The 19,425-nt window shown below is 41.5% G+C and overlaps 1 protein-coding gene across 2 annotated transcripts in view; it reads right to left on the bottom strand.

The window, feature by feature from the left end:
* Positions 1 to 1,847: 1,847 nt before the first annotated feature.
* The window catches only part of LOC146796657 (somatostatin receptor type 5-like), a 56,261-nt gene continuing 38,683 nt past the window's right edge, over positions 1,848 to 19,425 (bottom strand). For both annotated transcript variants that reach the window (XM_085629335.1, XM_085629336.1), the window contains exon 2: positions 1,848 to 4,692. In XM_085629335.1, coding sequence (XP_085485461.1) covers positions 3,698 to 4,645 — 948 coding nt within the window. In that variant the 5' untranslated portion in view covers positions 4,646 to 4,692 and the 3' untranslated portion in view covers positions 1,848 to 3,697. The remainder of the gene's footprint in view (positions 4,693 to 19,425) is intronic.

Genomic DNA, 19,425 nt, shown 5'->3' on the forward strand with positions numbered 1-19,425 from the left:
TTCAAGAGGTTGGTAATGCAGTCGCAATTTGGAAGTGGTCCCCAGCGGACCCCTTCCACTTAGTGACTGTCTCTAAAAATATTTCTTAAGGGCAGTCAGTGGTCCCAGGGACCACTGCCTAACCTTAAAAAATTAAACGAAAATGTTTCTTTTCCTTTTTTTCAAATGCAGCCCGTTTTCCTTTAAGGAAAACGGGCGGCATTTAAAAAACAAAAAAGCTGCATTATTAAAAAGCCGTCCCAGACATGGTGGTCTGTTGAGCTCAGCAGGCCACCATCCCTGGGAGGGCTGGCATTCCCAAAGGGCTCACAAATTGCGAGAAGCTCACTAATATTAATTAGCCTAGCAATTTGCGACGCCACTGAGAATCGCAAAACAATGTAATAACACGGTTGTACATTTCATTTAGCGCCTCTGGCCCCTAGTGTTAGGCTTATCTAGTGAAAGTCCTTTATTGAGTGTAGTTTTTTTGTGGAGATGATCTTTTGTTTCCCATGTTCTACAATGCGATGTCTCAGCTGAGAGGTTCAAAATGCTTTGTGGTTTGGGGAATACACAAGTAATACACATTAGTTGACAAAGTTTAGCTATATTTTAGCAATATGAAAATAAATGAAAAATCCTAATTTCTAATTTGTAGCATGTCATTTTACTCATCTGTTTAACTACATGTTGTTGCATCCGTTGAGATATATCTTGTTGCATTCATATTTTTTAGTACTTTCTTACCAGAGTGAAGTCGCAAGCCAACCCCAAACTAACCTGTGCTTAACCCTCTGGTAACTTGGCACAAAAGCAGTCAGGGTTAACTTAGAGTCAACGTGTAAAGTAATCAAGTAAAAACATAACACAAGAAAAAAGTCCACACCGGTTTAGAAAAATAGTGTTGAATGTAGTAAATTATCTATCACAAAATATAGATGTCCCTAGAGGAATCATTCAACATTCGTTGTGGTACATGAGCTGCGACCATTCTAAAAGGGATCTCTCCCATGTGGAGATTCTGTTGAGACATTAACTTGACTTCCTTCGGCCTTCTTCCTGCTAGCACCGACCCAAGGATATTGGTGTGTTGAGAGTGTATTTGAATAGGGGATATTTTCCTTGCAGGTCTTTAAACTTTCTCCCTTGGACCCTCTCCTACCTTTTTGTGTGTTGCCAGACAGTTATTCCCCAATCTGTGGGTGTCAACTCATAATAGGAATAAATATGTGTGGAGATGGCAGCCTAAAGCAACAATTCCAGCCATCGGGAATCTCTGCACACATCTTCTCATAACCAGTAATCGAGCCTGTATAATGTGTTACCACTACCTGATACTCACATACTAAGGAACAGACTTCTACTGTGATGAAAGGAGCCCGTCGGATCGTCGTAGGGCACTCCAAAAATGGTGGCGGTACCTGCCAGGCACTGCTGTAAGGATTATGTTGTTCCTCCCCGCCAGCCGTTTCATGGCGGGTTACCCCCCATGAAAAGGCTGGCAGAAAGGGACATTGGGGGCCTGTAGTGGCCCCCCTTTTCCCCTAGCCCTCATTGTTGTGTTTTGGGGAGAACCTATGGTGCTCCCCTGCATATCCCTGCACCATGTGATACCCAGCAGCACAAACCGCAATACAAAAAATACACTTTGCGACCGCCTTGAAAGTGGTTGCATTGTAATTCGGGGTGCGGGACTGCCGACAGCTTGTCGGGCGGTCCCATCCCCGATACGATGGCGGTTGGATGCAAGTCTGACAGCCATCGTAATCGGCCCCGTCGTTAGGGGCTTGCTTCCAATGTTTGCATTTCAGCGAGTCAACCACCCGAAATAAATGTAAAAATCTGGATAGTCATAAAGGATCATATTTATTTATGGATGGCTTTTATTTGATAAAAGTGAGTTTCCATAAATGTTTCTTTTACAAGAAAGGTAGTAAGAAGTATTAATACTTTCATTGTTTGCCATCTCATAATGTTGATCAGAAATAGCTACATTTCTACTATTGTGAGCATTAGAAGTAGGCATTCTTGCAGGTGTTGATCGAATATATGAGATGAACGTGTTTTACCAATTCCATGGAACCTGAACATGTTTTAAGAGCTGACATGTAAATAATGCCGCAAAACATTCTTTACATTTTTACTTCTGAATTGGAAAGAAGAAACGTGGTATTGGCTGCTTCTGAGAAATAGGTTTGAAATTACCATCGCACAGAGAGTTCTTGCAATGCAAGTTCCGCTTATAAATGTATGCCAATGTGTTTCATTCGTCGATTTTATCAATCTTGCTCTTGTGTGTTTAATGTTGTCCATTTTCTGTTCTTCTTGAATCCTTGGATCATCTGCAGAAAAAGGTCAGATGATGTCCACTTGTGATCCCAGTTACTATGATGTTGGTACTCCTTATCTGCTCCTTAAAGGTAGCTGTGTCTAGATTCTGTGCCCCTTAGAACTTGGCTTATTGGCTGAAACTGACATCATGATTTGTACTTAGGTTCACATTTATGGTGAAGTTAGTGCTGTTTGTGAATTCTCTTGCATGAACACGTTGTCCATATTCTTCACATCTTCAGAGGACCTGACTCGCCACAAGAAATTGGCAAATGGCTTCTATGCTAAAATAACCCAGAAGAAAGCTTGAAGATACATGTATACTAAGATGTAATAATGAGGTTTCAAAAATAACATGCATTATTTTCAAGAGATAAACATTAAAAAAAACTATGTTCATAATAAAACTTTGAGCAAGCATGTGAAGCAAATGATGAGCACTAAAATGGAGCCAAACCTCATGTCCTCCCCTCAGCAGTAATCTTTAAGGGTGACACAATGCTAACTGGTAGTGGTGTGAACATTTCTATACTCATTTCTGTATGACGTTGTGAAGAATAATCAAGACATCAATGAAAGGGCAGAGGTGAACACCACCAAATTCTCTTTAAACAATATAAACAGTACTTATTATTAAAATAATAGCTACTATATGAATGCCCAAAACCTTAGAAATTATGCCTAACTGTATTTCTGTGCTTTCCAAAAAACAGTTATAGTATTCTTTAAAAATTTTGTTATTTTCAAATTCCAATATTTGTATTTCTTTTTTTATACTTTATTAATCTTTCTGGGATATTATTAGAGAATACTTCGCAATATCCAGTTGTTATTACAGTTATCATGATGTGGGTGGCGCTTGTGAAAACCAATGCGGGTGTTGTTGCAGTTGTCCACTTTCAATTACTGCTCAGCCCTTAGAGCACATGCACAACCTGGTCAGGTGATGTCCATTTGTGATCACAGATACAAAAATCTTGGTGCTCAAAAGCTGCAATGGAACCAATATAAAAAGTTTATGCATGTCAACAAAGAGCCACCTGCATGATGTTGCTTTGGATAAGGCCCAACCAGAATCAGTTTGGGAAAGTCCTCCTCAATTGCAAAACAGCCTATAATATTTATTCTCTTCTAATCCTTCCAGTAATATATTCTAGAGAAAAACTATTCTTTGTTGGTTAGCTAGGGCTCTTACTAAAAGTTGCAGAAGGTGTCTGTTGTTGTGGTTCCATACGTATGTGGATTTATTTGAGCAGTTCTCACTTGTGGGTGCAAATATATGCAGATGTCCACATTTCTTAGTCCATGCCACCGGTATTGCTCAATGGCTTGCATCATTCTCTTTTGGTTCATTATCAGTTGACTCTTCGACATATTTCTTAATTCAGCAACCTAAAACACTCTTGTAACCTTGCTTGTAGTCATCAGACAGGAATCTATACAGTATGGGGTTGATGCAGCTTTTAGTGTAGGCCAAGATGACTACCAGATCGTAAGCTCTAACCAGCTCAACTGGAAGACCCACAATTACATCGATAACACTCAAGAGGTTTAACGGAAGCCAGCACAATATGAACACAATCCATAGCCCGATCATGAGCTTGGCACCTGAAGTGCTGCGACAACTGGTCGGATCCGCTGAGGACACTACATTTTTTGCTTTAACTAATAGCAGTAGAAAACTGATCCCACTCACGCTTATAGGTACGCAAAATCCCATTGCAAATACACAGATGGTGTAGGTGGCATCCCAGAGGGTTCCAGGTTTAGGCCAGATAATGGTGCATTGGTCGCTCAAAGTATCAACATCTGCAAAAATAATCACAAGGAGGACAAAGAGGGAGGCAATGAGCCAAGTTAGTGCAGAGAGGAGTTTAGCCACAGTCAGCCGCTGACACACTGCCGACTTCTTTGGGCAATACACAGATACACAATGACTAATGCTCATCACCATGATGAAAAAGATGCTGGCTAGTGGATTGATGAAGTCTATTGTCATAACCATCTTGCACACAAAGGATCCAAAGGGCCAGGAGAGCTTAATTTGCTGTGAGGCCGTGAACACAAGTCCGAACATCACGAGGATATCCCCTATTATTAAATTGAATATGTAAATGTTGATGGTTTTGCTTAACTTGGTGTATCTCAAAGTAATGTAGAATGCCAGAGCATTGCTACTCAATCCAAAGGCAGAGAGCAAGAAGTAGACTGTTGGGATTGCAATGTAATTCACTCCATAATCTATTTCATCAGTGAATGTTGCATTGAGATTGAAGGACTCATTTGAATCAGATAGCTCCTCTATCAGGTCTTCATTGGGAAAGTAATCCATGATGTCACCCTCTTTGATTCAATGAAATTTGAAAGATAAAATGCTCTCTGAAAGAAAAAGAAAAAAAAAAGCATATTAGTAATGGCAACATACCTGTAACACATAGGTTTAGACGTGCCTTACTTCCTAAATATCACCCCCATTGTTACTGAAGAACCTCTGCCTTTCTGACTAGTTTATGTGGTAGGTGACCAAATACAAACAATTATCTGCATATGTCACAGATGAACCATATAAAAAGATGAAATCGTTATTAAGGGTTGCAGAAAATTAAGGTTTTACTCAGTGCTGACGTATAGCATCGAATGTTTAACAGAAAGCGGAAATGATGAAATTCTTATTAACATTCCAAAACGCTTTTTGTGTTTTTTAGTGAGCAGCACCTTTTAACACAAACTCACTGCAGATAAAGTGTGAGGTAGGTTAGCTACAGCAATGATGTTAGAGCAATCCTGTGTTTGATTAGGATTTTCATTCTGAATATTAGGATGATGCATCATCTGTCTCGGTGGTTTGTACTACTAGCAAATAGAATGCATTACACTTCAATGAAATAAAGATGTTGCTTGGTGCTTTACTTTCTTTGTGGGAAAACGTTAAATTGTTCTTTGAGTCCCCTGATTAGATTCCATTTTACCAGTTTATGATCTGATGGTAAGATGACTGCTGTGTACATTCAAGGGAAGCTATCTCTTTAGCTCTCCTAAGGACATTTGTCCAACCACATTCATGGAACTCCTCCTCCTGATACTTAACAATGAGCCCTTCCCACTTTTTAAGATCTCCCTGGATCACAGGATTTGTCCTGCAGCCTGGATATCTGAAACCACTGATGAGAAACCCATCACCAAGTGCGGAGGATGTAAACAACTTCTGCCACCTCTTGAAAAAAGTGACTTTGTGCTAACTACAAAGGTTTGTGGAAGAAAATGGATTAATTTGCAAGTGACTCTTTTGTCAGGCCATATCACCAAGCCCGCAATACGGTCTGTTTTAGATCACATATAGTGGCTTGTTGATAGCAGTTGTGCCAGAGTGCTGATCATACATGTTCTTTTGGTGTCTTTTGACATCATCTACTACACCATTCAGATTAAAACCATCTCTGATGGAAGGGTCACTGACTTGCTCCTAAAATTCTCAGTGGCCCTGCCACTCCTTTTTTCTGAAGCCAATGTTTCTGGGTTGTGGTGTTCCATAGGGGCTGGTTCTTCCTCCTTATTGTGGAGTTCCCGTGCCACATTACTCCATTAGATAGGAACCCAATGTTTACTTGTACATGGATGAAATCTAGCCTGTTTTCATCTATCACGTCTGGCCGATTCAGGGCCCTATATTTAAAGACATTCAAACACAAAAGCCATTGTTATGCATCACACATCCAGTAAATATTGTATGAGGTACCCCCCTCTATATTTCGGGAAGGAATGTTTCTAGTGCCTATCTCGGTCAAACTCAATTTCCACAGTTCAATGATTAATTCAAAGCAGGTGTCTCCAACCAGTCGACCACGAGCTACCTGTATCTCACAGACACCTTCAGAGTAGCTAACAGTCTTGAGTTCATTTTTCAATCAGCACAGGGTCATATTTTAATTTTAAAGTTAAGGGTAGGCCTGGGCGGTAAATTCCATTCCGCTCGCGGAATTTGCGGAATTTCGGTAATTTCGCGTTCCGCGGAGAACGCGAAATTGCCCAAAATTCTGCTTTCCGCGACTTTGCGAAATTGTTTCTTGTTCGCGTTCTCAAAATGCGTGTTCGCGAGATATTTCTCCCCGAGCACGCAAACAGCAACTGTGAACAGGAAAAAAGCATCGCGAACAAGCAATTCCGCGTCTGCGCGGAATTTCTGCGTGTTCGCGGAGATTTTTTACCGTTTCGCGGAGATTTGCGTAACGCGATTACGCTAATTCCGCCCACCCCTAGTTAAGGGAAGTCTGTATTTATTTTTCATTATTATCTTCTGGCTGCAGCTAGCAGAGCCTGACAATGAGCAGTGATGGAGTCAGATTTATGGCCCAGGGCACTGAGGGGAAGAACTGAAGTACTGAGGTATTTAAATGTTAAAATAAAGTCCTTTTCAACTCACTATTTGAGCAGGAGAACAAAATTATGTTTCAGAATTTTTTTAAATTGGAGAAAATGAAAATGAAAAGTTAACTTAATGATTATGTTAAATCTTCATTTTAATTGTATCCCATTTCAAACTGTTGAATTACAAACATCAGGCCTCTTGCGCCCAGTGGGAAGTAGACACCCCATATTTCTAACTGAAAAATACTGTCATTTTTTTTCAAATGGGAGAAAAATATTTCTATGAAGCATTGACTCAATGTTTTTCTTCGCTTTCAATTAAGCCAATTACATCTTAAAATGTTATGAAGCATGTTTCTTCACTTAAACAATGGTCAGTATTTTTCCATTGTAAATATGGCATAATGTTGACAGGGCATTTACACACAACAGGCATCTTGTTCCCAGCGGCTGGCAGACACAGTGTCATACTTATAAAAGAACAATACAGCCCTTCTTTGAAGTTGGAGAAATTTAAAGTGCAGAAAATTTTCCATATGATAAACATTTTTGCAGAACATTTTTCAGCACTTTAAATTTTTTCCATTTAAAAAAATGGTTTTATGTTTGTGTTATACATGTAAACGTGACACATATGGGGAAACGTATGTCCTGTGCCACAAGTACATATGACAGACTCATACACATATATCCCATTCATATGCACACATGTTCGTACATCCCCAAAGAGCACGCTCTCACTGACACACATGGCAGCCCTTTCAAAGTGCCCTTAGTCAAAGTATTTTGTACAAACCATAGTCTTCACCACTATGGACATTAGGCTTAATCCATGAAGCTGGGCTGGGGACTCTGGTAACATTGCACGAATAGGTTCGCCTTCAGTACCTTATCAACACAAAAAGGAGCATAGGGGGAAAACAAGTCAGGCCGCCCCCCCACTCAACACATTATCAACAACCAGGACCTAACTCAATGGACAGATACCCTCAACTTCCAGACACTAGAGGGGTCTATGATATTTTCTAACGACTCCCCCAACAGTGCGGTTTACTACCGCTAATTCAAGTGTCTATATGTCCGATTTCTAACACAATGTCACTACACTGCAGCAAAAGAATTCCCACAAGAATTTGATTCGAAAAGATTAGAAAAAATGTGAGAATGGCGAGAAAGCACCTCACGGTAGTAACACCAAGGGGGGCTTGCTAGTTGGTACTCGCTAGCTCACCCACTTATCATTGGTTGCTTTCTCACCCTGAAAGGAAAATGTGTTCCAACGTGAATTTTCTCAAAGGTGAAGGAAAGAAACAGTGAAAGAAAAGTGGAGTATGCACTGTAAGTGCTAATGTCACTCAAGTGCCCTGCTGGTCCCCGTGAGAAAGGAAATGAAATGAAATTCCCAACATTAAAAATGAGATCCTACTCACTGGCTAGATTTAGCTTTATTCAGTGCTGTGAGGGTCCTCAGTTAAAAAATGGTTCAACTCAAACCATTGTTACGTCCAAAGCGCCAACATGTTTCGTTGCTACCAATTTGCATCATCAGGGCTAAGATGATGACCAGTCTTCACTTCACTTAGAAAAGACAAGAAAAGTGCCAGGAGTAAATAACCCCATTCTCCCCTACACTTCATACTTATATTAATGATCATTAAGGCTCCCTGTTTTCCGTTTTTACTGATTTTTACAGATGAATACAGACAGAAAACCATTTATTTTCTTGTCTGTATTTATTTTCAAATGTGGATAAAAACGGAAATTGTGTGCTTTTTGAGTGATTGTAAATACACTGTGCTATGACTGCCAATCTAATAACTGTGTGGATTGAGAGGTAAAGGGGTTAAAAAAGGAATTTTAGCAAAGTGGCTTAAACAGCAGTAGATATGCACAAGGATGATAGTGAAATGTGCATATTTTCATATAAATGCATGGATTTATCTTCTGGGGGTGTTCATATCACCGAAACCTGGCAGGCATTCAAGCAAGACTGCATATTTATTGATTAAATAAATGTGGAAATATACCAGTTTCAGCTTTATATTTTTCACAAAACTCATAATAAATATGGCTAAATACAAATAAAGTTGGCAAAAAATAAATATGGATAAATACAGACGGAAATGTCTAAAAAAATAAATACCATAAAACAGGGAGCCCTAATGATAATACAAAACATTTCATTACCGAGTCGTTGCCAATTTCCTTCGTACCTGCAACCAACTCGTCATGCGGCACGCGCCAATTGGTCACGTGTCCATGGGGTAACCACACAAAATTATGGCACCTGTAGATATGCACAAATAGTAAAGTATTCATTAAACATCATCACCTCACACGCCCAAGCAGAGACTTTTTGTGTGGAAAGTGTCTCCATGCATCGGTTGCTATATCTAACAACACCACGGACTTCGATACTCTGCCCGCATATGTGTATATTCATTTTTAAATATTGCTTCCAAACGCATTTACACGTTATTTATCGTAACGGGTCCTTTATGAACCCTGCTGTTATCATGGAGTTCAATATCAATCACTAGCCAAGTCATTGCAATCAAGATATGTCATATCTCGAGTGCAATGACTTGGCTAGTGATTGATTTTGAACTCCATGATAACAGCGGGGTTCGTAAAGGACCCGTTACAATAAATAATGTGTAAATGGGTTTCGAAGCAATATATGAAAATTAATATATACATATGCATTTTGTGTTATCGTTAATATAAGTATGGAGTGTAGTGGAGAATGGGGGTTATTTACTCCTGGCACGTTTTTTGTCTTTTATTGTCATACACTTGCAGACCAAGTGGTAATTCTAAGTGAAGTGATGACTGGTCATACCCTTAGCCCTGATGATGCAAATTGGTAGCAACGAAACATGTTGGCGCTTTGGACGTAACCATGGTCTGAGTTGAACCATTTTTTAACTGAGGACCCTCACAGCACCGAATAAAGGTAAATCTAGCCAGTGAGTAGGATCTCATTTTTAATATTGGGAATTGCATTTCATTTCCTTTCTCACGGGGACCAGCAGGGCACTTGAGTGACATTAGCACTTACAGTGCATACTCCACTTTTCTTTCACTATTTCTTTCCTTCACTTTTGAGAAAATTCACGTTGGAACACATTTTCCTTTCAGGGTGAGAAAGCAACCGATGATAAGTGGGTGAGCTAGCGAGTACCAACTAGCAAGCCCCCCTTGGTGTTACTACCGTGAGGTGCTTTCTCGCCATTCTCACATTTTTTCTAATCTTTTCTAATCAAATTCTTGTGGGAATTCTTTTGCTGCAGTGTAGTGACATTGTGTTAGAAATCGGACATATAGACACTTGAATTAGCGGTAGTAAACCGCACCGTTGGGGGAGTCGTTAGAAAATATCATAGACCCCTCTAGTGTCTGGAAGTTGAGGGTATCTGTCCATTGAGTTATGGCCTTCAGTACCTCACAATGATTTTCACTGATCAGGAGTAGCTCTCATTACAGAAAAGGTTGAAGACCTCTGATTCAAAGTATACAACTAGTAAGAACCTTCTAAATATTCATCCATCTATTTAATCCCAGATGTACCTGCAGGATTACATGGGACTCTGGATATCTCAGTTATTAGATGCTATTCAAGAGGCAATAGTTGAATCTCACGATAAGCTATTCAAATTAAACACTGGTATCAGTCCTGGTGGTCAATTCTTAACACTGAGAGATCACATGGGACCAAAGGACAGAAAGTGTGAGCAAAGGGTAACAGAGGCTTCATTAGAGGTGAATAACGAAGTGTAGTTTGGAATCCGAAATTTCTGATCTTTTTCCTGTGATGCTCAGTGACGCGTCTGTTCTTTAAATCATTTTGTAAGGGTAGCGTCCTCCCCGTATGTTGGTTCTATCATCAGCTGCACTAGCGCCTAATGTTTGTAGTGCAAATCATGATGTGCCAGATGTCAGAAATAGGGGTGGGCACAATTTGTCTTATTTGCTTGAGTGTAAACAGGCAACATTTGGGAAAAGTATACAAATTATGCAACTAATGCAAAAGGCAAATCCTTTCCCACTTTTTTTTTTACCTCAAAATGCATCCTGTCGTCCGTTATTGGCACAGAAATGAATCCAATAAAAGCACTTAAACATAAGCCACTGCGTTCTGTTGTTCCTGTGCAATTGCAACGTTCACAGTAAATGTTTGCTGCGAATGGCGCATGATTACGTGAAGAGGTGCAATGGATTAATTTTGGGAGGTTCGGGTAAGAAGCATAATGCCAATTTCTCGAAAGTACACATACTACGCTAGGGTAACTTAAATTTCGCTCCGCCCTAGTCAGGAGTCAGTGCCCGAGAGCCCTGTGTCTGACTGCAGACATGCAGGACTGCCTAGAGCAATAGAATTTGAGTGCAAGGTATATGCAGGCTGAGCTGATCTGTATGTGAAGAAACACATCTGGCAAGAAAACCCAAACAGACAAAGACGGCTAGTCAAAGCGGGAAGAACATAAGAGTTGCTTAGGAGTGAGGGCTCACTAAAGGGGCATGTTTTCATGAGTGATGAATATGCACAAGATGTGAACAGTGTAAAGTCTAGTAAGATAGAGCTGGCGGCGCCTGGATACCCTCACGGGTGACAGGAAGCGTTCTACAAATCTACTGATTGATATTAAAAGGAGGAAAGAACAATCAGTCACAAGGGGGTCGAGAGGTGGCCAGGCACTAATTATTAGTGGCGGCTCCCCTGCAATGGCGGAGGAGCGTTGCCCCACTGCCTGGCTCAAAGCCAGTAAATGAAAAATAAAACAATGTCATGGTTTTATTTTTCATTTTCTGGCTCTGAGCCAGCTGGTGCAGGGCATGGGAAGGAGGAGTGCAATGTGCACTCCTCAAGTGCGCATATATGTTTGGCCTGCCATCTCAGACCTACCAAAACACACATGCGCACTGAGGTTTCTCCAGCCCGGCTGGATTGAGCAGCCGGGCTGGAGAAACCCACACAGTTTTTCCAGCCCGCTCACATGAGAGTAGTGCGGGATTGCAGGGAGTCCGTGGCGTGGCCCTAGTGCTTGCTGGGACCAGAAAGGACGAGGCCGAGCGTGACGCGGGAGGCAGGCAGCAGCTTCAGGTAAATGTTTCTTTTTAATTTTGTTTTTATGATAAGCCACCGCGCACTCCCCCACCTGCACTCCCCCGCGCCCTTCACCCGCCTCACCACCTCTTTATTGTGGCGACCGCCACTGCTAATTATACTATTATAAGTCAGTTAAAGGGGCCCCTGAGACCATCACCCCTAAATATAACAAGACTTAATTTTGCTTCATCCAACAGAAAAGTTAGATCGTCCAAATATGCTGTGCTGAAGGAAATGCAGTATTTTCCCTGCCTCCTCTGACCTCTGCGGTCATTGTTGCAGGGAATGTTTGAAGTTAGGTGAGGCACCGGAAATGCAGGTGAGTTATAATGTGTTATCTTCTCCACTTAGTGGAAGTTTTACCCCATCAGTCTCCAGTCTCTCTGAACAGCGTTAAATGACTGGCTGGATAATTTTCAACAGATACTTTGTCATTGAAATGGTTCAGATAAGCAGATATAAAGTGAGGCAGAGAGCCTTCACCAGGAGCGCCGATAGAAAGGGGTGGAAAGGGTTCAGGAAGGGGATTGTGAGCTCATGTGGAACTCTTCTGCTCCCTGTTTCCGGGCGCTTTGTATTCTGTACACTTAATTAGGGGCATTCCATTTTGTGCACTGGAAAAGGCACCCCTGATGGGATTGTTACCCTGAAATCAACGCTGTAGTTATGTAATGGTGGTTTATGTTATGTTATGTTATGTTATGTTATGCTGGGCTGTGCTGTCTTACGTTATGTTATCTTATGTTGTGTGTTGTTACAATGACCTTAATAAAGGACTTAAAGCATAGGAGAAGTCGCATCCACAGCCTGGAGTGAAGATAAATATACAGAAAGGAAATGAAAGAAAGTGTATGAAATGCTAGAAAACAAAAATAATACACATATGAGAGATGGAGAAAGAACATATGTGCAAGCTGGACGTGACCAAGGCGCATAGGTGGTACAACACTACAGGACAATAAGGCAGTGATGAAGAAGAGTTTGGAAAGACTGAAAAGTAAGGGTAAAGAAGAAGCGCTTTTTTGTTTTAGGAGAGCACTGTCCTCGATTCACAAGAGCAGGAGGGCGAAAGGAGGAAGTGCTGCATGTGCTTCTCCAGACATCTTTGCCCCCAGACACCGGGGTGGAGGGGGCGGGCACCACAAAGAGGGAAACAGAGATGCCAATGCAAAGGAAGGAGAAAAGAGGGCGACGTTTGTGCTCCTGGGAAGAAAAAGGATGAAAAAGGATTTGGACTAAGGCAGGCAATGAGAAAACATGTCTAGCGCTAGATTTACAAGGAGACCCTTCCAGGCCCGTGTCCAATCTGCTTTCATGGCTGCCCTTCGAGTGGTAGCTGAAGGTCAGCTGCTAAGTAGATCAAAGGACTCGTGTCCTAGACTTTCTGACTCTCCTGTCAACACATGAGATCTTGAGTCAGTGGCATGTGTAACGCCAGATAAAACTAACCAACCGGAAGTAAAACTAACGTCTGTTGTTTGGGCAAATCCATTGGTTATGGACTACCTGGAAACCATCCATGCCCTGGGATTTAACATACGATCGATCCTTTTTAATTAATTTATTTTTTTACACAGAAAAAGAGAAAAAATAAAAACCTCAGGCTTCACCCAAAAAGAAAGAGCGAGTGTCGGGAGATGGGTGCTAGATGTGTGTGTGCTAGCCAGGCTTCATTTAGCAGATGGTGTATGGAAAGGATGTTAGTAATAATACATTTATATTTCCGGTCTTGTCAGAAGTTTGGAAGGGATACCTGGTCAATCAATAAAAGCTTCAATACATAAGTGAATGGCTCGGATGATGGTGATACAGTTAGCAGTTTCACGCTGTATCTCAGACGTTATTACGATTCCAGAGGGCATGAAATAAATTCTCTTGAGGCACATGTGAACACAAACTATATATAGCATTAACCAGTTGAGACAGGAAGTGATGCTCTTGAAATAAAATCGATTGCATTAAATGGGTAACGCGCCGTAGTGAGGCGGCCAAGGGCCCTACTGCAAACAAGGTAAATAGGCTCCCATTCCCTGGCGTGCCAATAAAAAAACAGCTATAACTGGGGTGTAGTGGGTCCCTCTGACATCTGGGCACCGGTGCCACTGCACCTACTGCACTATTGCTAGCGACTCCCTTGGGAAAGTGGATGGGGGGGGGGGGGTCCTCGAGGAACTGTCTCATTTTTCAATGAGAATTTTCTCTCTTTTTTGATAAATCTTTTTATTGATCTTTACTTATCAATACATGTTGTTCGGGTGCATGTATACAAGGATATACTCATTCTGTATCAGCCCGCCTTGAACTGCGGTGGGGGTTAATTGAGTCTGCCCCAAGTTATAACACCTTGCAGGGAGTCCTTTCTCACTGTTGAGACAACAGGTATATTACAGGGACTGTGTTTTATGTCTCGGTTTGTTTTCAATATGACAGGAAAGAAGCTGGTCATAGGGATTAGAATTACAGACGAGTTTGCAGCAAACAAAATTTATGGAAAAACGCAATAAGCATATTTTGAGAGGAATAAGGCCAATGCCATTGGAGAATAGATGAATAAGTATTGGGAATTGTGGGACGAACTGAATAACTGAGAAGAAACTGAGTATGAGACGAAATTAAAAGGGGCCTAAATGTAAATTACAGGGACCATTATCATATTAAACTTGATGTAATGCCTGCAGAAACTGAGTAAGGAGAGCAGACAGAAGAAAATAGGAGATGATTTCATGTGGTTTCCCCGGAAGTAGTTTTGCCTCAGAATGTAGATAAAAAAAAATAAGGAAGCCCATGTTACCAATGTACAGGAAGAGGAACAGTGCTCCCCTCCCAAATGGGCTCTCCCTAAAAGAAACAAGCATTGGCATAGCCAATAGATCTCGCCTATTGGGACCTTTGGGAACTTATAAGTGTTTAGCCATGCAACACTTTATGTTGTTGCACCAAGGATATTGTGGTGGATAACTAAACACTTATAAGGTCCCACAGGTGAGACCTATTGGCTATGCAAATGCTTGTTTGAGGTAGATTTACACTCAAACGTGCACATACTTATGCATACATAGGCTCGTAATTGGAGTAAACCAGAGGCCACGAATGGGATGGGTTCAATTGTTGGCAGCTTCCTTTCATCACAGTATGCCTACAAGAGCAGCTCTTTCTCACCCCCGAGGGGCAATAGGAAGCCCTCCCAAGGAGAACAACCTCGTTTACACCCTTTGGACCATACGTATGCATGAATGTGTGTACTTTTTAGGGGGCATATTATCAAGCCAGGCGATAAAATTATCGCCACTTTAGCGGCAGAAAACTGCCGCTAAAACGGCGATAAAGGGCTTGATAATATTCTCTATGGAATTAAAATTGAAGCCCATGTTAGATGTGAAGGACATCTAACATGGGCTTCAATTGGAATTCCATAGAGCATATTATCAAGCCCATTATCGCCGTTTTGGCGGCAGTTTTCTACCGCTAAAGCGGCGATAATTTTATCGCCTGGCTTGATAATATGCCCCTAGGTTCTGTGCAGTTTGATGCAAAAATATTTGAAACATAAACCATACCACTGTTAAAGATTGAAAAATGTTAATTCAATAAAAAGTTTGGAGATATTTTAAGATACGCGTTTGCTTTTCCTTCACTATTATGACATTTGATTACTTCATTTATTATAAATAATGCTTTCCAAACAAGCATTGACAAAATCACAAGTTTGTCACTTGCATCATAAAGGCAATATATAAAGATATTAAAACTAGAATTTAGACAAAGTTACAATTTAAAATATGTGGCTGCAGATCATAGCTGCAAGAGGGAGGGCAAAAATATGTTCTAAAACAGGCAAAGCAACCCTTTCATTATGGGGTATGAAGTTCCAGGTACTGCTTGGAAGATGAGAGATACAAGAAAAGCAGGGTTTCAGATTCAAATGCCAAAATGCAAGGTGGATATAAAGCTGATATCTTTCATATATGGTGCAGTAAACAAATCAACAAGGTGAGGCTTACAGATGTTGGCAAAGTCCTGCAAGATTATGCAAATGTCTTGATTTTGTGAGCGACTCGTGTTGGTGCACAGAAGCTCTCCCAGTTTGGCCACCAGCAGGCGGACAGACACCTGCAGATGTCTGCTAGGTATGGTGGAAGCTACAGGAGAATACCAGTGGGGTGGGGTGAAGCGCGCATGAATAGAACATGGCGCCCTAGAAGGCTGCTGGAGGAGGGAGAGGTCTGCAGTATTTGGCCCCACAAGAGAGGCGAGCTGTGGCATAAAAAGCGACCAATAAGCCACAGGTACTTCAGAGGGCATCAGAAAAGGCAACATCAGGTTTGTCGCAATACAAGCAGACCGTCTGTCTGGCTCACCAGCATCACATCAAACTCCTCCCACATTGCACATATCCAACCACATACCCAGGGTCGGACTTGGACAACAACAACAAAAAAGTAACGCTAGGCGCGAGAGCGCGCGCGCGCCTCAGCGAGCCATGTGGCTTCAATTATCGCGCTCATGTCTGGGCACGATAATTGAAACCACATGGTGGCCGTGTGGGTAACCGCCACCAATAGGCCATGGGCGGAGCAATGCGCCCACCTTTGGCCAATTGCATGCTGTCTTTGTTAAAAAGACGCACGCAAAGGCCAATAGCGTAGGACAAAAGAAAAGTGTGAGGACAGATTTCTAAAGCCCCTACATAAAGTCTTCGCAGAACAGCGCATGCGCTCTGTTACAGGCTCGACCTATAAAGAGTTAGTGTTATTCGGTTCTTGTTATTTAGTTCTTGGTATCGCGCTACGACTCTGTCAGATGGGACATCACAGTGCTGTGACTGACAGACAGGTGAAGAGGCAGCTGATTAGAGGAACCAGATTTTGCGAGTTTTTTAAAGCTAGAGAACCTGGAGAATGCACGGATGAACAGAGGAAGCCTGTTCCAGTGGTACGGGGCAAGATAGGAGAAAGCCCGGCCACCAAACTTTGACGTTCTAATATGCTGAGGACATAAAAGATGTTGATTTTTAGATCTTAAATATATGTCAGGGTGGTATGGAATAAGCCTGTCCTGTAGATATTTTGGGCCTAAACCAGACAACGATAGGTCAGGCAGGGAAATTTGAACAATGCTCTCTTTTTAATGGGGAGCCAAGTTGAGGAAGTAAATGGGAAAAGATGACTGTAGATTTACAAGAAGACCCTCGTAGACCCGCGTCTAATCTACTTTCATGGCTATCATTCAAGTGGTAGCTAAAGGTCAGCTACAAGATAGATTAAAGGTCTTTTCTTGGTTTTTCTGACTGAGTTGTCAACACATTGGATCTTACGGCAGAATCATTTGCAACGCTGGGAATTAGAGGCAAATTAGAAATCACAAAACTAAAGTCTGTTACTTATGCATTGCAATAGGTCATGACTATCTGGAAAATATCCATATCAAGGAATTCAACATAAGAGTGGCCCTTAATACATTTATTTTTGTTAAAAAGAGCAAAAGTGAACAAACTAATGATTCATACAGAAAGAAAAGGTGAGTTTTGGAAAGTGGGCATAATAGCTAGACTCCATTTAACAGTTGAGCTATGTGAACGAATGTTAGTGATTATGAATTTACATTTCCTGTTTAGAGAGGCATTCGTTATCCTGATTTGATATCTCACAAAAGGGAGGGACTAGGTTCTGCCGGTGTACCGTGGAACCTGTAGCAAGTACTTTTGTTTAATTGTGGCCCGTGTCTTGCTCCCTATGAGTCCACGCACAGGTGCCAGTGGGTAAGCTTGTCCCTACCAGGCCTACGGACACCTTTATTTAACAAGCATTTGCAATGCAATAGGTCTCGCTTTTGGGGAAGTTTAAGCTTTTGACATTGTAAATGACAATGTCTTTTATTTATACATTTTGATAATTAACACATAAATAAAAGGCATTGCCATTTACAATGCCAATAGCTCAAACTCTTGTAAATGCGAGACCTATTTCACTTTAAGGAAGCTGCCGCCATTGTCCCGGGCTGCTTGGAAAGTGAAAGCACGCATGGCGCGCTGAATGTTGCAGGAAAGCATGTCGTGCCTGCAGTAGGAGAAACTCATCAAAGAAAATAGTGATTACAGACTAAATAAGACATACCGTGTAACAATAGCAGTAAAAGGGACAGTCCTCATGGGAGGTTACAAATGAAGACAAGGCGGTACTAACAAGGGACTAACAAGCCTACTAACAAATCAGAAGCCAGAAGCCAGCATTTACAAAGGACTATGACACAATCAAATAAAAAATTTGGGTGGAGAGTCGGCGAAGCTTCAAGTCCATACTCGAATACAACATGCCTCGCAGAGCAGCGTTTGTGCTGCCACGGCATGACCTAAAGGGGACTTACGGCAACTACAACTGAGTCCCCAAGTCCTATAAGGTGGGCCACAACTTTTTCTTCTGCTTGGTGGCCAGGCACTCAGAATGTTTGGTCCTGTGGGACCGGACCTGTCCCACTGTACTGAAATGGCCAACAGGAGAAATAGCTCCCTTAGTCAATCAGAAGGTCATCTTGTTTTAATTTTCTGTACCATGGGACGCCCGTGGGGCTAACATTCCAGGTGTACCTAACTTTTTAACCCCTTCAAGCCCAACCTGAGCATTACTTTAAATGCTAATTTCTCCAAAATGCCTGAATTGATTTATACCAAATCATAAATAAGCAGATTTTCTAAATACAGCTGAAGCTGTTTGTGTAAGTCCATCCCGCCATTTTTTCTTTATCAAGGAGTTAAGTTTCTGAAGGGAATTCGACTGGAAAATCAGTGTATTGGCTGCCCCCCCCACCCCCCATTCTTTCTTGGCTCCTGCTTGAAGTATCAGTGCCAAACTTTAACTGAAGGAGTCGAGTTGAGTTGGATGAATATTTTGATGTGTGTGGGTGTGTTGTAGGAGGAATGTAGGCAATTAAACATTTGATAGAACAATAGTGTGAGAAAATGTTTTTGAATTAATGGGAGAAAGTTTTGAATGTTAATGATTTAGAATACTTCAAGGTGGAATTTGATTCTTTTTAACAAGCATTAGCAGACCCAATAAGTCTGAGTTGAATGTGCTAATACATGCATTATTAGCACACTAGACCATTAGACAGAGATACACAGGAGGGAGGCCCCAGACCTGGACAGAGAGGAATATATTTGTAAAATAGTCCTTCATACAGTTCAATGCAAGCACTGAAGAGGAGACAGAAGGATCAACCCAAATAGCCAACACCATTGAATGAGAGATAAAAACTTCACTGGCCTGAGTCAAAACAAGATTGACACACTCTCAAGCCAATGACTCAAGGAGGATGGTCGAAAAAAGTGAACAGTTGAAAGGGGTTAACTTAAAGCCCATTCTATATTACTTACACTAGATCAGTTTTACAGACGTCCTGTCAAAACCCAGACTTGACAAGCATTGGCAGATCCTATAGGTTTAGCCTATGCAAAACCGATTAGCATTGCCAACGTGTTTTAGACATGTTGTACACCAGCATGGCTGCTGCTGAGCATGGCTAAAAGTTAATGGTGTAGTGGTAAGTGGCATGGAGTAGAGTGCCTAGGAGTGGTGTAGCGTGGAGTACAGTGGCGCAGAGTGGAGTGGGGTAGAGTGGAGTACAGAGTCTTAGCTTAG

This window comes from Triturus cristatus, chromosome 10, assembly GCF_964204655.1.
Source record: "Triturus cristatus chromosome 10, aTriCri1.1, whole genome shotgun sequence".
NCBI classification, from domain to species: Eukaryota; Metazoa; Chordata; class Amphibia; order Caudata; family Salamandridae; genus Triturus; species Triturus cristatus.